This window comes from Trichechus manatus, unplaced genomic scaffold, assembly GCF_000243295.1.
Source record: "Trichechus manatus latirostris isolate Lorelei unplaced genomic scaffold, TriManLat1.0 scaffold00219, whole genome shotgun sequence".
In the NCBI taxonomy this organism is placed as follows: domain Eukaryota; kingdom Metazoa; phylum Chordata; class Mammalia; order Sirenia; family Trichechidae; genus Trichechus; species Trichechus manatus.
The window spans coordinates 2,197,169-2,214,890 of NW_004444155.1; the positions used below are offsets into that span (position 1 = coordinate 2,197,169).

General features: G+C 50.0%; 1 protein-coding gene across 1 annotated transcript in view; it reads right to left on the reverse strand.

Annotated features, from left to right (window-relative positions):
• Positions 1 to 7,665: 7,665 nt before the first annotated feature.
• Positions 7,666 to 17,722, reverse strand: part of PAX8 (paired box 8) — a gene marked incomplete at its 5' end in the record, with an annotated part of 27,598 nt that continues 17,541 nt past the window's right edge. Inside the window, 3 exons of the mRNA XM_012559220.2 lie at positions 7,666 to 7,819; positions 9,203 to 9,289; positions 16,008 to 16,109. Of these exons, the coding sequence (XP_012414674.2) occupies positions 7,743 to 7,819; positions 9,203 to 9,289; positions 16,008 to 16,109 (266 nt within the window). The remainder of the gene's footprint in view (positions 7,820 to 9,202; positions 9,290 to 16,007; positions 16,110 to 17,722) is intronic.

Consider the following 17,722-nt stretch of genomic DNA (forward strand, 5'->3'; position numbering starts at 1 on the left):
AGAGGAGATAGGGATGGTAGAGAAGACAGGGATGGTAGAGGAGATAGGGATGGTAGAGGAGATAGGGATGGTAGAGGAGACGGGGACGGCAGAGGAGACCGGGACAGTAGAGGAGATAGGGATGGTAGAGATGGGGACGGTAGAGAAAGGCCTGGGATGGGCGTGAGGGATTTAACAAATATTATGTGAAACCCAGCAGCACTTTATATGTACCTCTCCTATGGTCTTCACTTTCCCACTTTGCTCTATACTTGTGTACAAGTCTCATTTCAAGTCTGGGTTTGGTGGGGTGTGGGGAAGGATGATGAGGGTTCTCTATCAGGTTTATCTTGTTTTCTTCTAGGTGGTTAGCAAAGGTTTTGGCACATACTAGGTGGCTTGTGAAAGACTCTTGAATGAATGAATCAATGAATTAACATGAATGCTATAGCAAAATCCTCATTCCCCAACCTAGAGTTGTTGGGTGCTGTCGAGTCAATTCTGACTCATAGCAACCCTATAGGCTAAAACAGGACTATCCCATAGAATTTTCTAGGCTGTAATCTTTATGGGAGCAGATCATCAGCTCTTTCTCCCTCGGATCGGCTGGGTGGGTTTGAACCTCTAACCTTCTGGTTAGTAGCTGAGTGCTTACCCATTGCGCCACCAGGGCTCCTTCCAATCTATATTAATTGTGGCTAATTAGCACCCCTCTGGTTTCTGCCCTGTTGTGGAACTCTTTAGAAGCCCAGCTTTAGCTCAGTGAGCTGAGTAAGGACCTGAGCAGACTGCCTGGGTGGGGCAGGGCACCAGAAGCCACCCTACCCCCACCCCAAACAGAGACTAGATTCCAAATATGGAAATATGGTGGTTGCCCGATGGAAAATTACCTGGGGAATTTGGGAGACAGAGGGCCTCATACCTGAATCAGTCAGATGAGGCCCTGAATGCTTTTCACTGACCCAGGTAACTATCGAATCAGAATGTTGGAGCTGGAGATCATTCTGGCCCAAGCCATGCATTTTATAGATGAGGAAACTGGGAAGAAGTCTCCTGGGGTCACCAGTGGGTGGTGACAGGTGAGGCCACAACCCCACACTACAGCCTTTCCCGGGCCCTTTTAGCAACATCCCTTGGCAACTCTCTCCTGGGATTGAGGGGACTTTGTAGGGATGGGAAGGATGACCAGTAGCTTCGTTATCATGACAATGATGCACAGGCTGTAGAAGCACCCACAAATTCAACCCGTGGGATAACAGGCACAGCAAGCCCTTCCCCTATCATCAGGAAAGGGGTTGGTTATAGGGAGAAAATGGCTATAGTTTTACAGGTAAAACACCTCCATAACTTTCATAACTGCCAAGAGATGTTTTCACCAGGCTTTGCCCCTTCTTTCTTTCCTTTTTCTTCCTTTCTTCCTTTGATGGGGAAATGAGGTTCCATTCAGGCTAAGCTTATCCATTTTACGGATGATTTCTTTTCTGCTGCAGTTAAGTCTCCTGGCGGGCGAGTGGGTACATTAGGCCATGGTAACCTCTCACCCCCAGGGGGACACATGTGCAGGAGCCAACACCCACAGCTGAGGGCCCCACTCTGGGTCCCCACCCAGGAGGCAAGGGCAGGGGTGAAAAGGCTGGTGTGATGGTGATGGAAAGACAGCTGTGAGTTCCCAGCCTGTGCTCCTAGCAAGGCCTGGGGTTGTCAGTTAAGCTTGCTGCCAATGGCCCCCCTCCCCACAAAAAAAAGAAAAAAAAAGCAAACAAACAAAAAAAGATTTATTTGTAAATGAAAATGTCTCTCGTTCAAGGGTGGCTCCTGGAGTTGAGCAGCGGACAGCAGGCAGGCGTGTCCGTGGCTGTGTGCAGGCGTGTGTGTGGCTGTGTGCAGGCGTGTGCTATCCTCAGCATCATGTGGAGCAGGGCCCCTTGGCTGGGGGAGAGGGATCCTTGACTAGAGCGAAGGCAGGAGGAAGTCTGACTGTGAGAGAGAGGACCAAGGAGAAGGAGTGGAAGGTGGGGGTCCTCAGAAGCGTGGGGAAGGGAGGCTGGGTAGGGGAAGGTGTTGGTTTCACGCTGTTACTAGTTTGATTTATCCCTAATGAGTTCTCAGCACATGGCTGCTCCCGGCTCACTCCAGGGGCCAGCGCAGCCTCCTGCGGGCCAAGCCCGCCAGGCTCCGCAGCAAAACCATTGCTTGCACAGAAAAGAGCCAATTTCCACACTGCACAGTCTGCTTCACTCAAGGGGAAATCACATTTCCCTGGGAAAGCCTCAAGGCAGCGCTTTGCTCCACAGCCTGGCCAGCTGCCACTGGGCACAGACGTGGGGAAGCTGAGCCCAGCTCCCCCTCTCCCCAGCTCAGAGCCCTGCTCCCCGCCTCCCTTGAGATCTGAGTCCCTTGCCCCAATCTCCAGGGTAGGGGCAGCCTCCCACAGCTGGGGCTTAGCCTTTGCTGCTTCTCAAGAGGAGCGTGTTGTCCAGGAGAAGACGGACAGAAGGGAGGGCAAGAAGCATCCCAGCTGCATCCTCCAGCTTCTTTCTTCCAGGAAGCTAGGCACCCTGGCTCTGTTCTAGAAATGGGAGGGGGCTTAGCAGCCTGCAGTGGGGTTGATGATGGTGGTGTGTGCTTGTGAGGGGCACTGCGAAGACTGAGACAGGGACTTCCCTTGTCTGTGTCTCCGAGTCCCCACAGAGCCAGAAGGAGAAGAAAGTAAGAAGAACGAGAAGCCAGAGAGAGAGGGAGGTGGAAAGGCGAGAAGAAGTTCTCCCTGGTTGGTGGTTTTTAAATCACAGAGGCTACCTTCAGCTCGGGTGGGCCCTTCCTGGGATATGCGGATTGTTCTTTCAAGGGCCCACAGCCCTGGAGACACAAAGGTCTCTCAGAGGACGGGGAAAGGAATCATCGCATGAGGCTCAGCAGGAGAGGGGCTGGGATAAGAAACTAAAAGGGACAAAAAAAAAAAAAAGATGAAGGAGAAAGAGGTGCCACAGAGAGGAGGTGGCTTCTGTGGGCAGAGTTCTGCCACAGAACACAGCCAGGTGTGGCTGGTTGTCAGGAAGGGGCACTTCCCTGCAGAGCGAAGTACTTTACTACCTCAAGGGGCAGCCTGAGGGGACACTTAGGACCAAGGATGAAGGAGAGTTGGGGCTCATCCCGGCACCCCTCGCTCCTGCCCTAGCTTTCCTTCTCAGCCTGGAGGCTGACCTTGGGCCTTCACACAGGGCTGACTTACAGAGTAGAGAGCCTGTGGCAGCACTCCCCATGGTGGCTGGTGCGGCAAGAAACCCTGTCCCTCCCCAGATGGCAAAGGATGCCTTGAGGTCTCTGCGGAAGCCTGGCCACTGCAGACAGCTGAGGCTTTAGGTTTGGATTCAGATTAGGCCACAGATTAGGGATCAGGCTGTGGTCCCAGCTCCTCTGCCCACTAGCTGAGAGACCTTGAAAAAGTCAAGCAGTCTCAGTTTCCCTAACTGCAAAATGGCACCAATGTTCAGAATCAGAAACAGAAATTGATGTGAACAGATTTTGTAAACAGAAACTAAGCCTATGGGAAGTGTTGTAAATTCTGAGGAGGAGACAGGACAGGGGGCTGTTAGGGGGTGAACGGGGGTGGGCTCTCTTCTTCTGCCCAGGACTCCTTCTGCCCAGGACCCACCAACTATGGGCAAGAGGTGAAGTCTCCCGTCCTCTCCTCCTACGCCCACCCACAAAGGTCGATGACATCATGAGCTGCCTTAAAGAGGGCTTATGTTTTTATGTGGAGTCCCTGGGTGGTGCAAATGGTTAATGTGCTCGGCTGCTAAATGATAGGCTGGAGGTTCCAGTCCACCCAGACGCACCTCAGAGAAAGAGCTGGCAATCTACTTTCAAAACATCAGCCACTGAAAACCCTATGGAGCACAGTTTTACTCTGACACACATGGGGTCACCATGAATCAGAGCTGAGTCGATGGGTGTTTATATGAAAGGTGTATATGTGTGGAGGGGGCAGGAGAAGGATGAAGGCAGGTGGCTGTGGGAAAGGTTAGCCAGTTCCTCAACTTCTCTGGCCTCGTGTTATCTGATCTATAGACTGTGCCCACAAATTTCTCTTGCCTGGCGTTGCTGGGAGCATTGAGTGCATGCCTGGCACATGGTGGGTAGAAAATAAGTATTTTTAGTCACAAAAGAATATTCCAATATTTGAGAAGTGAGAGAAGGCAGGGGAACCGGAGGAAGTGGAACTAGCCTGAGGGCTGAACTGGGAGGTGGAGACATCCGGTAAGGGGTAAGGGCCAGAGGGTCGCAGCAGCTCCAGCCAGGTTCTCCCAACTTAGTGCTCTGCGTCCCACCAAGAACCCTTTTGTCCTTCAGAGGCTGCCTGGCCTACAGACTTCCTGTGAGCTCCTCGCATCCTCAGCTGTCCACTGGCTGGGAGGACAAGGCGGGCTGGAGGACACGGGATGAGGGTCACGGACCCGGGAGAGCTGACGGCCTGGAAAGCTAATGGAGGTCTCGCCACACAGACAGTGAAAGGGCTTGTTCTAGGACTGCAAGGCCCCAGTGTGCAATACAGGGGACGGTGGACCCAGATCCGCTGGGATGAGTCAGGCGCAGCATCCCCCACTTCACACTTCGCTACCCAAGGGTGAGTCCCACCCCACTACCCATCTAGCTCAGCCTCTGCAGCCCTCCTACGTGTCTTCCCTGCCTTTCTTCTCACACGCTTCCCCACAGTGCCTCCTTATGCGCCACCCCAACTTCTCCCATACCACCCTCAATCCTGGGGCACCTCAAATTATCTCTCTCTCCAACACATAATGACTATACTTTCCAAGCTCCAAAGAGGGACCCACAGTTTGACTACGGACAAAATATTAGGATGGGAACAGGTACCTGCTGGACTTGGGACATGCAACATACTCCCCAAACACCCACTAAGAAGAGAGAGTTCTAAGGTGCCCAACTCACCTCAGAGGAGGAAAAGTGAGTTCTGAACCATGTTGCATTCGGGAGTTGGAGCAGTTCTGCCTGGCGTACACAGTGGAGGGAGGATTTTGGCTGCAAATGTACATTTTAGCTCTGCAGGCTCCCCGGAATGCTGTGTCTCAAAATAACTGGTGTGTGTGTGGGAGGGGAGGTTCACTGTGGCCCCAGAACTAGGTGGACAGGTGTCCTAGGGCTTGGGAACCAAGGGGTTCGGGAGCATGAAGAGCCTCAGATATAATGGGATTCAGAATCCTGCTGTCATGCTCATAGCTAGAGGGAAGTCCTGTTATTGAAAAGCAAATTTCGTCTCAGATTTCACTCAGAAGAGATGGGGAACAGGTTTTCTTCATGCGAGGGTCCCCCATGGCTCAGCTCTTCTCATGCCATCCTTGGTGAGCACTCCTGGCCTCTTCTGTGGGAGGACTAAGGAGCTAGGGCCCTATCTTTCCACCTCTCTTCCCAGCCTTGGAGTTCTGGGTGGGTGAGGAATCCCCTTCATCTGACTCTGCCCCTGGCTGTTGTCTGCCCGACTGCTCCTTGTCAGTATTAACCTGGGCACTGAGGCTGCAGACCCCTGCTCCTCCTTCCAGCTGGGTCTCACATGGAGAGGGTCCCAGCAGACCCCAGCCAGCCCCGGGTGGGCCACCTGTCCTGTTGGGGGCAGAGCCCCTGTAGTCACCTTTGTATTCTCACCCTCATTCTCCCAAATTCCTCAAAAGGGTTGTCCTAAGCCCCTGCAGACTCCTTCATCCCTCCTTTCTCCCCCTGCCACCCTGTGCCTTGCCACTGCCCAGTGATGACAAATCTTTACAAACTAGATTCTCCGTAACAGCCCTAGAACCTTGGGTCCGAACTGTCCCGTATGCCCGATGAGGGCCCCATGGTGTTGGGTGGAAGGGCTGGACTTGGCATAAGAAGACTTGGTTGAATCTACTACTTCCTATCTTGGGAAGTCATTTCATTTTTTCTAAGCCTCAGTTTTCTCATATCTAAAATAGGGCTAATCCCAATTTAGCTTATATAAAGCCCTCCACACTGTGGCTGGTATGTAATGAACATCTTCAAGCACTGTTCCCATAGGCTCTAGTTAACAGCTCTTCTCAGTTCCATCACCAACCCTCCCAGCTGACTCTCTGGCTTTCTGCTGAGAACGAGCAACTACTGGAGAGAGTCTGACTGGCCAGCACCACGCCATCTGCTCATTTTGTACTCGCATTGACTTAGAGCTGAGGAGATCAAGGCTTGGAGGTAACTGATTCACCCCGCGTTCACTGACCATCTGTTAAGGGCAGAGGGAGACTGCCAAGTCAGGGATCTTGGGTATTATATGGTCCCTTTCAACCCACGGTAGTCTCTGGTGGTGCAGTGGCTAACATGCTCTGTGCTCACCGAAAGGTTGGAGGTTTGAGTCTACCCAGAGGCACCTTGGAAGAAAGTCCTGGTGATCTACTTCTGAAAAATCAGCCATCAAAAACCCCATGGAGCACAGTTCTATTCTGATACACATGGGGTCACCATGAGTCAAGTTAGTTCAACAGCAACTGTTTTTTGTTTTCAACCCAAAGTCCCACAGTGAGCTCACTGGGCATTTGGCTCTGAAGTTCTCCGGAGAAAGCCCAACACTGAGGCACCTCCTTCCCCAGCCAATCCCAAAGCCAGAGATGAAGAGTAATGGTTTATTGAGTCATGTGGCAATGGCGTCTTTAAAGAAGAAAGAAGCATCAAGGAGAGACGCCTGACGTGGCAAGGAGACAATTCACGTGAAGGTCAAAGTCTGGGGGATGCAGAGAGGGAAGCTTGTCCCAAACAGAGCTTCATTTACAGTATTTACAGTTAGGTGTGGGGGCAGCAGCTGTGGGGTTCCCGAAAGTGAACCTCCACTGTTGGTTTCAAGGGGCTACCTCAGGGTTCCTTCAGAGGCAATGGGCTTGGACTACAGGAAGCACACTGGCATGGGGGGAGCTACTGGAAAGGGAAGTGGGTCCAGCAATCTGCCTTGCTCTGCCCTGGGCACAGGGGCACTTCACACCACCCCTGGGGCCAGAGGCCCTTTGGAATGTCTGTCCCAAACTGTTTAGGCTGGCCCAGCTGATGGAAGCTCTCAAACGGAGGATCCATTGGACAAGAACCTGGGGTGGTGTTTGTACATTCACAGCAGCAGGCAATGGAAGGTCAGTTGGTAACGGGGTGGAGTTTCTGATTGACCAGACCCAGCCCTCAGCCCATACCCAAGAAGGGGGCATAGAAAGAGCCAAGGGAGGAGAGTAGAGAAGGTGGACAGGTGGGGATGCTGAGGGAGGTGACTATCAGGGTCTCTGGGGGAGAGAGCCCTTGCACTGGTCTATGGCTTGTGGGTTGGATGGGAGTGCTTACAGCCCACAATTGCTAGAGTTGTGTTGATGACAGAGCCAAGAGGCATCACTGTTCACCCCTCAGGCCCAGGCAGTCCTATCTGCCATCCCCTCAAGATCGTCCAGCTGTTCCCTCTTCTCTCCTTTGGTGGGAAGCCGCCAGGGGCCACAGTTTCTCCTCCAGTTTTGTCTCTTGCTGAATGGGATGGTTCTCTTTCCCTGGGACTCCTGCCCCTCATTAAGGAGTCTTGGAGGACAGTTTGGCCTTCTCCAAGGTCACTGTGTCTTTCAAGGTTCATTAAATTAACCACACAGGGAGTGAGCCGCAATGCTGGACTTGTTATTTTTCATGTAATAAATAAAGATTCCTTTGTGTGACTCTCTGGGGCCTGTCCCAGGCTGAGTCCTCCTGTTGCTCAGTCGCTCCCACTGTCCCCATGGCAACTACAGATGGTCAAAGGCCGTAGCGGTGGTGGGCGGTGCATTTGGCCTTGATGTGGAACTGTAATAATATGGGGAACCTGGACATGTTGAAAAAAATAACAACAACACTGCTGGTCAGAAGGGGAAATTGCACCATACCTTTTCTCTGCATCTGCTGACCTTTAAGACAGCACAAGTTAATCATTTATCCCTCTGGCCTATCTGATCATCAAAGATTAACTCCTCTCTGGCCCTATTTCCTCCTTCTCTGGCCTCACCTTTGAGTTTCTAGCCAGAACGAGGGAAGTTGCTTCTCTGCCCCCTCCCTTGATGACTGATTTGACCTTCAACACCCTCGACTCAGGGAGAAGCTATAGAGAGCATTACATCTGGAACCCTGACGCCTTGCACAAATGGGGCGAGGTCAGATAATCTCCATCCTAAGGCCCAGGGGTGAGAATCCTGACTGGTCAAAGCAGGTTGGGGTTCGAGGCCTAGGGCAGGATGGGCATCCGGAAGGCCCAGCAGGAAGATGTCCTGACGCTCCAGCACGCCTCACTACCCTCATCTTTTCTGGCTAAACTGAACAGAAAGGTGGCTTGGAGTTGAACTCATCTGGGCAACAGAGCTCAGGTCAGCCATCATCCCAGTCCCTTCTGGTACTCCAGGAGGTGGTGGGAGGAGAGAGGGCTCTCGGGGAATGGTGATCCTGCCACCAGGGCCAGCCACACTTGCACTGCTGATTCTCTCTGGCTTCAGGCTCTCTCTGAGACCCCCAAGGCCATCATGTGAGTGAGGCCCCCTTGAGTGCCATCTCTCAAGCTTCCCTTTCTGGGGGCTTGGTTTCCTAAAAAACTTCTCTACCCAACCTGGTGTTCCAGGGTGAGAGAGGGGTTAAGAGTAGCCTTGCAGCTGACTCTCTGGACCCCAATACTGAAATGTTGTCCACTTCTTTCAAAGCAAATATTGGGGAACATAGTGGAGCAAAGGATTTCTGTGTGAGGATTTTGGTGCTGAGCCATTTAGATGGTAAACATGGACGACAGGACAGCATTCTTGGCACTGGGAGCCTCCCAGAAAGAAGGGCAGCTGGCTGCCTCCAGGTGCCTCAGTCAGCATCTCCTGCTTAGGCTGCAAGCCGCTGGGGGCAGAAAGTCCACTCTTCAACTTTCCTTGTGTCCACCTTTTCCCCTCCCTTCAGGCCTGAGCCCAGAATCTTACACAAAATGAAGACTTAACAGATGTGGATTTGGGACTAGGAGGGAGACTGCTGCCGGGAAGTCTCTTCCCTCTGCCCTCTTCCCCACAAACAACCAGGTACACTGCCCTCCCTCTACCTTCTTGGACTCTACGAACATCACCTGTCTCCTCAAGCCCTTCGTCTAACCTAGGGCCTCTGAGCTTTTAGACAACTTTTGACCCACTCTCGCACACCCAACCCACCCCACACAGCAGAGGGCCTGGCCCCAGAGGTGACTTACTCAGCAAGCTGGAGTTGGGGAAGCGCCAGGCCTCACCGTAGGAGGAGTAGGGGGTGTGGCCGTAGGCGTTGCCAGAGTACTCACTTCCTGTTGAAGGCACACAGGGGAGAGACCTGTGAGGTGGTGGCACCACCGTGGGGGTGGGGGTGGGGGTGGGGGCGGTCTGCAGGGCTAGCAGTGGGTGAGCTGGGACGGGGGCAAGTAGCAGGGGTAGTAGAGTTCAGAAGGCCCCTCCATCATCCTTTGGGAGACTCTCAGTCTGTGTCATTTTGCATGATGATGTTTTTGCCATGTACTAGAGGTACTTTCCTGACATGCTGCAGTCCTCACAGAAGCCCCAGGAGGTAGAGATTATTATCCCCATTTTCCTGATGAAGAAACTGAGGCTCAGGGAGCTGCAGAAGCTTACACAGCTGGACAGTTTGGTGGAGTTTGGAAGTTGTGTGCTATGACGACGGGATCCAGATTCTAACTGCTGCTTCTGTTGCTGCCTGGACCTTCTTCAGAAGGGCCTTTTAGGGAAGAGCCACTGGAGGGGGGTTTTAGAGGTCAAAGAGAAATCTGTTATGTATGTATATACGTATGCATTTATGCACGTGGTGCAAATGGTTAATGTGCTTGGCTGCTGATTGAAAGGTTGGAGGTTTGAGCCCACCCAGAGGTGCCTCAGAAGGAAGGCCTGGCAATCTACTTCTGAATAATCAGCCACGGAAAACCCTATGGAGCACGGTTCTGCTGTGACACACACAGGCTCGCCATGTGCTGGAGTTGACTTAACGTCATTTGGTATGTATGTATGTATAAACTTTTTAGCCTGCGAAGCATGAATTTGTTAAAGAGAAGTGCGTGTGTGGGGGGGGGGGCGGGGGGGTGGTGCTAGGGATTAAGGAGGTGAGAGGAGGGAGGGGCCCTGGAGAGCACCAACCACTTATGTTCTTGGGGAAGCTGGGCTTTGAAGAGTTTGCTGTTCCATCCTCAGTCCACCACTTTAAGCAAACTCAGTGCATGAATTTACACAAAGTACATTAGATCATCTCCATCTGTGAGTGCATTCTTGGCTTTACCAAAAGAATTACTACAGGATTCCTTTAAATAACAACAAGTCAGCCACAGTCACCACAACTACCATTGGTATGAACTTAAAGTTTGCAAAGCACTTTCATCATGCCCCTTTATTCTCACCACCATCCTATGAAGTGCTCATCAACCACAGTGCCAACTGTAGAATAGGAATTTGAGCGCAGCAAGGTTAAGTAGTTTGCCCCAAATCACACTGTTGGTAAGTGGCAGGGCAGACCTTGACCTTGGGCTCTTAATTCTAAATTCCAGATATCCCTTTATGCACTTAAAAGATGATTCTGTTTACAAAGCAAGGTTCCTGCCAACCCTGGGATCCAATGAATGTCTACACAGTCTTTCAGAAACTCATCCACTAACGTGAGCTAAGTGCCTCCCGTGGCTCACAGTATCCTTCCCAGACTCTCCGTTGGGAAGGCTTGAAAACCCTTCGTTCTGGAGCTCGAGTGCCCGGAGTCAAATCCCCACTTCCTACTTCCTAGCTGTGTAACCTTGGACAAGGCATTTAACCTCTCTGAGCCTTGATTTCTTCATCTGTAAAATGGGGCAAATTACTGTCCTTACTGAGTTGTAGCAAGGATCAAATGAGATAAATACATACTAAATACCGATAATAAGCACTCAGTAAATTTAACTTTTATTATTTTCCCATTAAACAGGTACTAAAATAAAGCACAGTGGAGGCTATGATCTGTCATCCAATGAGCCATGAAGCCTGGTTGGGGCCGCTTCTTTTCCAGAGAAGTGGGCATTGCTACAGGAGAAACAGAAGCGAGGAGGCGGGGCATGACGCAGAAGAAGGTGGTGGATCCCTCCATTTTTAGGGAGTCAGTGATAGGCCATGAGTCAGTAAGTTCCACAGAGGCAGGGACTACTGTCTAACACAGAAAAATAAATAGAAAGAAGGAAAACTAAGAGTTGACCTAATCCATTCATTTCAAAACGAAGAAGCTGCTACCCAGAGAACCAACCCATTGCCGTCAAGTTGATCCTGGCTCATACTCATAGCGACCCTATAGGGCAGAGTAGAATTGCCTCATAGGGTTTCCAAGGAGTCGCTGGTGGATTCAAACTGCCGACATTTTGGTTAGCAGCCAAGCTCTTAACCACTGTGCCACCAGGGCTCCAGAGAAGGGAAGATGTTTGCCAAAGGCCATACGTTCAATGAGAGCTGAACTAGACCCCTGGCCCCTAATTCCTACTTCAGTGCTCTTCTCTTGTATCTCACAGATCATCCCATTTACTGATGGTGTACCCCAGAACTCCCTCATTTCAGTGAACCCTTGAAGGAAACCAATTCCTTGCTGTATCAGCTACACAGCAAGGGTCCCCCGTGCCTTTACCCCACCTCACGCAATGTCAAACACTGCCTGTTCAAGGATAAGGAAGAGAGGTGAAGAAAAATGTGTCCGTGTTCTCATTTTGCCACTCATTCACCACTTAATGATTATTTAACACACACTTACTGAGTACCTATCTGCCTCAGTCACATGGAAGTGGGGGTAGGGGTCAGGGAGTTGGTACATCCCTGGGTGCAGCATCTTCCTACCACCAGATCTGTCAACCTGCCTGCAGCCACAGCACATGAAATGTCCCTGAGCCTAAAAAAGGTGAACACCATCTCTGCTCTGCACCCCACCCCACTCACTCTCCAAGGACTTGGCCCTTGTGATTATCCCCTCTTTTCTGCTTCACCAATTTCTCCTTTTCGAATTCATTTTTCCTTCAGCCTGAAAACATGTTCTGGCATCTTCCATCTTTTAAAAATCCTCTCCTACCCCCATACCCCCTCCAGCTACCAGCCAATTTCTCTGCTCCATAATCTCTTCCTTTACCTTCTCACTGTCCTCCAACCAGGCCAACAGTGATCCCTTCAAAAATCCCTACAATCTCTATTCCAATCATTCCAACAATCACTTCTATGTCACTCACTCAACCTCTTAGCAGACTTGGAATTCAGCACATCACCACTTCTATGTCCTTGGCTTTCATGCAACCACTCTCTTGGTTTGCTTCCTGACTCACTGGGCTTTCCTACTCAGTTTTCTTTGCTGGTTCTCTCTCTGTTAAACCACGAAATGCTGAAGAACTCCAGGGCTTGGTTTGTGGGCCTTCTGTGCTTTTCTATTCCCATTCTCTCTCTGGTGATCCTGCCTAAGCCCTTGGCATTAAATGATACCTCTGTGCAATGGCTAAAATTTATACCTTCAGCCAGGATTCTTCCTGACTGCAGATATACCCATGGGCCTATAGACTTATTAAATTGGGTATTTAGTAGGCATCTCAGTTTTAACATGGCCAAACAGAACTCTTGATTTCCACTTCCCCACTCACTAAACCACTTCCTCTTCTGGTGTCCCACTACCCTCCATGTAGTTTCCCAAGCCCAAAACCTAGAAGTCATCCTTGTTTCCTGTTTTCTCATCCCTACAGCCAATTCACCAGGAAATCTTGGCTAAACCACCAAAATATATCCTTAGTGTTTCTGTGCTCCTTCTCCTCTGCCACCGTAGTCCAAGTCACTGTCATCTCCTGCATGAATTACTGCAACTGCCTGCTAACTGCTCCCTAAGCTTCCTTTCTTGACTCTCTACAATCACATTTTCCCAACAAACTGAGTAGTCTTTTAAAACGTGACCCGGCCACTAGCAACGTCACTTCATCTTGTAGTGCCTTCCACCCTCAGTCACTGTTCTCTAGATAGACTCACCTTCTTTCTGTGTGCGATCATGTTCAACTAGTTCCTGCCTTAGGGCCTTTGCACTTGCTGTTCTTTCTGGCCAGGGACGATCTGCCCCAGTTTATCACTTGGCTAACTGCTTTGAACATCTTCTCAGAGAGGCCTCCTCTGATCACCAATCTAAAGTAGTATCTCCTCTCCCTGTGGCTCTTCATTATATCATCTCATTTTACTGTCTTCACAGTGCTTATCAATATCCAAAATTATCTTGTTTATTCATTTCTTTACTCATTTACTGACCACTTCCCTCCACTATCAGGTTGTAAGCTCCATGAATAGAGGAACCTGTCCTGTTCCCTGTTGTATCTCTAGCATCTCAACCAGTATTTGTTAAGTGAAACATGAGATGAATGGGTGGATAAAAGGAAGGATGGATAGATGGGTGATGGAAGCATGATGGAAGGATGGATGCAAGTATAAAAGCAAAGATGGATGATGGAAGGATGGATGGATAGGAAGTCATACCAGTGTATGAAAAAATGTATGAAAGATGAATAGATAAATGGGTAGAAAGATGGGTGGATGGTGATTCAGCTCTAGAACTTGGTTGAGAGTCATTAACTCTGTTAATGGGGCAGGAACAAAAAAATAAGAAGGCAAAACAGAAGGTGAGTGGACAAGAGAAAGCTGTATTTTGGCCCTGCTTCTATGCCTCTCTCTCATAACTTGTATCTTTATTTCCAGTATGGTGGAAGACAGTGTGTGTAGTGGAAAGAACCCTAGATTTGAAATCAAAAGACCTGTGCTTGAACAACTCGCCACTTAGTATGATTATGACTGAACACACTTCTTTTTCAAACCTTAGTTTCCTTATCTATAAAACTGGAATAATACCAACCTCCCGGGCTTATGGTAAGGATTAAATGAGAAATAAAGTTATATGCGTGAATGGTCAGACAGAATGGCTGAGCACACAGATGTGCATAATAAATGAACACTTCCTTCCTTCCACAATTGATTGAAGAATGTCATTGGTGTGCTTTTCTTTAAGCATTTATTATGTACCTAGCACAAAGCAGAGTCCCTGGGTGGTGCAAATGGTTAATGTGCTCAGCTGCTAACTGAAAGGTTGGACGTTTGAGTCCACCCAGAAGTACCTAGAAAGAAAGGCCTGGTGATTTACTTCTGAAATATCAACCATTGAAAACCCTATGGAGCACAGTTCTACTCTGAAACATACAGGGTCATCATGAGTCAAAGTTGACTCCACGGCAACTGGTGGAACACAAAGTGGTGTTCAACGAATGTCTATTGATTTGAAGGGAAGAACTACCATTCAGTCAGCTGGGAGATCATGGGTAGTGGTAACAGATGGACAAATAATTTTTCTACAAAAAATTCCTTAAGAATTCATTTGCATGGCAGAGTTCCAAGGAACCAGATGATGCATTTAAATAGTACTGCATTTTCTGAAAACTGATTTGCATGCAACTTATTGGCAGCCCATCCACCTTGTAATGCAAGGCCCCTCCCTTTTGCAAAAAGTAGTTGTGCTATTTTTTTCCACAGCACCCATTAAGAGTGAGGTCTTTCTGGAAACAACCTGGGGGACTTTGATGAGAGGTCCAGGCCTTCAAGCTACCTCACAGGTCAGGCTCTGGGCCCCAGGAACCCCTGGCCCTGGGCCTGCCCCGGGAATGGTTCATAATTAAGAGAAAAGCCCAGTGCTTTATGTTTCCTCCTCCTCCTCTGAGCGGGAGGCAGAGGAGGGTGGAGAGGGTGGAAGGGGGATGGGTGGAGCAACTGAAGCCTGGGATTTTGATTGAGAGGCCCCATTATCCACACTCTTAAAAAAATAACCGAATCTTTTCCTTTTTTATCTTGACCAATCTCATTTCACGCTCCAGAAGAAGAAGGGAGGGAGGGAGGGAGTCTGGGGCCAGGAGGGAGAGAGGAGTCAGTATTCTGTATTTTCAACACTGCATTAAGCACATCTCCACGGTAACCAGGCAGCAACAAGTGCCAGCTCAGCAGGTTCCCAGGGAGTGCACAGCCTTCTTCCTTCCCTCTCTCTGCCCAGGAGAACCCAGCCCACCTGCCTCAGCACAGGGCACCTAGGGCGGGTGGCTGGCAAAGATTAACCCCTGTCAGGGAGGCAGGAAAGCAGGCCCAAGTGAATGTGCTGCTTCTCTGGGTCAGAGCCAGGGCTGGCATGAGGGTCACAGATACTCATTCCAGAAGCACCAGGTGCCAGGCCTCTCTGGGCAGTGGAAATGGCTCAATTCTACCCTACCCATCCCTGAGTCCTTCCCTTATGGTTCCTAAAAGAGTGGGACTCAGTCAAAGAAATTCCTGTTGTTCTCCTCCCTTGTCCAGACTTGATGCCCTGAGTCCCCTTTGGGTAATGATCACACTGACAAAGAAACTTAAATGATCAACAGTCAAGACTCCGGGACAGTCCAGGTGAGGATGAAGAAATACTCCCAGCTCATCTCACACTCTAGGGTACCAATCAGAACCTGGGTTCTCCCCATACAGGTTGGGTGAGTGTGGGGTGGGAAGGAGAATATATTTTAAGCATTATCATCATCATTCATATTCATCTTTTACAGAAGCGGTAAACTGAGACCCATCAAAGTTAAATACCAGGGAGACTACAGACTGCTTAAGTGAGGGTTTATACTTGCTTCATAGTTGTTTTGCTGGCCCTAGAGCACCCTCCAGTAATGCTCACTGAATCCATGAAAGGGGCCTGTCTGAGTCCATGCTGCTCCCTCAGACCCTCCCTTTTCCTGAAGGTGGTAACATGGGAGCTAGATGGCCTATGGGAAGAAGGAGGCTGTGCTGGGAGAGGTGAGGAGCCAGGACTGCACCGAGGTCTTTTCTCCAGGTATTTACAAGATGATGCACCCTTTGGGCCACTCTTCCATGCCCTTGTAATCATGAAGCATGCCCTACATCTTGCCCCCTCTTGCTCAACCTTTCTCCAGCACTTCCTCTTTGTAATGCACCCCCTCCTGCCCAGTTCCGTCCAGTCCCTCCTCTTACCTGCCACCATGCCTGCGATGGCAGAAGAGGCATAGCTGCCCTGTCCACTGGTGGGGATATGAGGTGGGTATCCGGGCAGCGTGGGCCCCACCATCTCACGGCCTGGAAAAATACAGAAAGAGACATCATTTGAGACATGGTGGGCTCCTGTACCTTCTGTCTTGCTCCCTGAGGCTCAGCAAGCCTGCCCTCATGCCATTCATACTCCACTCTCCAAACCCATCTCTTCCCTCCTCCCTCCTCCTCTGAGCCCAAGTTCCTCTTTCCTTTGTGTGGTCTTCCACATGACAGAAGCTCCACCATGCAGGGAGCACTTGCTATTGCAGTCATGTATTGTTCACTGTCCTCCAATGCTTTCATTTATGTGAATCTATTCACCCAGAAAAATGCCATGGTACTGGAGGCCGGGGGATATATCTTCTAGGTCTTCATTATCCCCCACAGCGCCTGGCAGCGGTAGGCACAGGTGGCCTAAATAAATACATCAGGGGCCGCTTGACTCAGAGCTTAAATCCATTTCAGGCTCTGAGGAGAACCGAAAACTTGGCCCTACAAAAGGATGGCGTGGATGTGCTCCACTGGCCCACCGCTCTCCTTTCTGGGGCTGTATGATACCAATATCAATCAATCAATCATTGCTAATCAATCACCACACTCTTTTCCACTGAGCCGGGGGGGGGGGTGGTTCCTACCCCTCCACCTGGCCTTCCAGGTGGTTACAATCCATCAGGTTTGCAAGGGACATGAACTCTATTGGCTATCTCTGACCTAGAAAAAAGAAGTGGGATGAGACATCTTTAGCATTAACACATGGCCATGAACCACACATCTGTAGATTCCTTTCCCAAAAGGAACCAGTTCTAGCAAAACAGACATCAATCTCTCTTTGTTTATTTATAATTTGGGGCTGGGAGCTAATTTGTGGGTAAAACCCTAGCCGTGGTGACACTAAGGCAGCTCTATAAAGACCCAATTTCTCTGGATTAGCCTCTCCACTATATCAGGAAGGTAAACCTTCTGATTCTGGAGACCTCACCTGGCCTGGTGAGTTTCTCCCATGTGTCACACGTGCCAGCAACCACAATCCCTTGCACACAGCTCTTCTTCCATCACCCCTTGTCCTGCAGACCCAGACCAGACTTTCCCTCACCCAAGGATTCTTGAGAAGTTGACCAAACATTCTGGTTTGCCAAGTCAGTCCAGGTTATACCCACTGTCCCAGAGTATTTATTAATGGTGCTCATTTCACTCTAATGCCCCAGTTTGAATGATGAATTATTCAGCCATCCTAGTTCTTGATGGTGTTTGCAGGGTTTATCAACCTCAGCATTATTGACATTTCTGACTGGATAATTCTTTGCTGTGGGGAGCTGTCCTGTGCCCTGCAGGATGTTCAGCAGCATCCTTGGCTTCTATCCACTAGATATTGGTAGCAGTCCCCACCCCGTGTGACAACTAAAAATGTCTCTAGACATTGCAAAATTTTACCTGGGGGACAAAATTGTCCCTAGTTGAGAAACACTGTGTTAGAATATGATAGTTTTACCCAAATATCTTCTGCCTCTTCCACATCGGGGACTGCTTTCTCTCCTCAAACTTAAAAGGCCACCTGTGAGCCCTGTCAGCCAGCTTACCAAGCCCTCCCCCTACAGCACTGCAGGCCCAACCTTCCCTCCTCAGTCCCCCGAGGTCCTTCATCAGCCAGCTTACCAAGC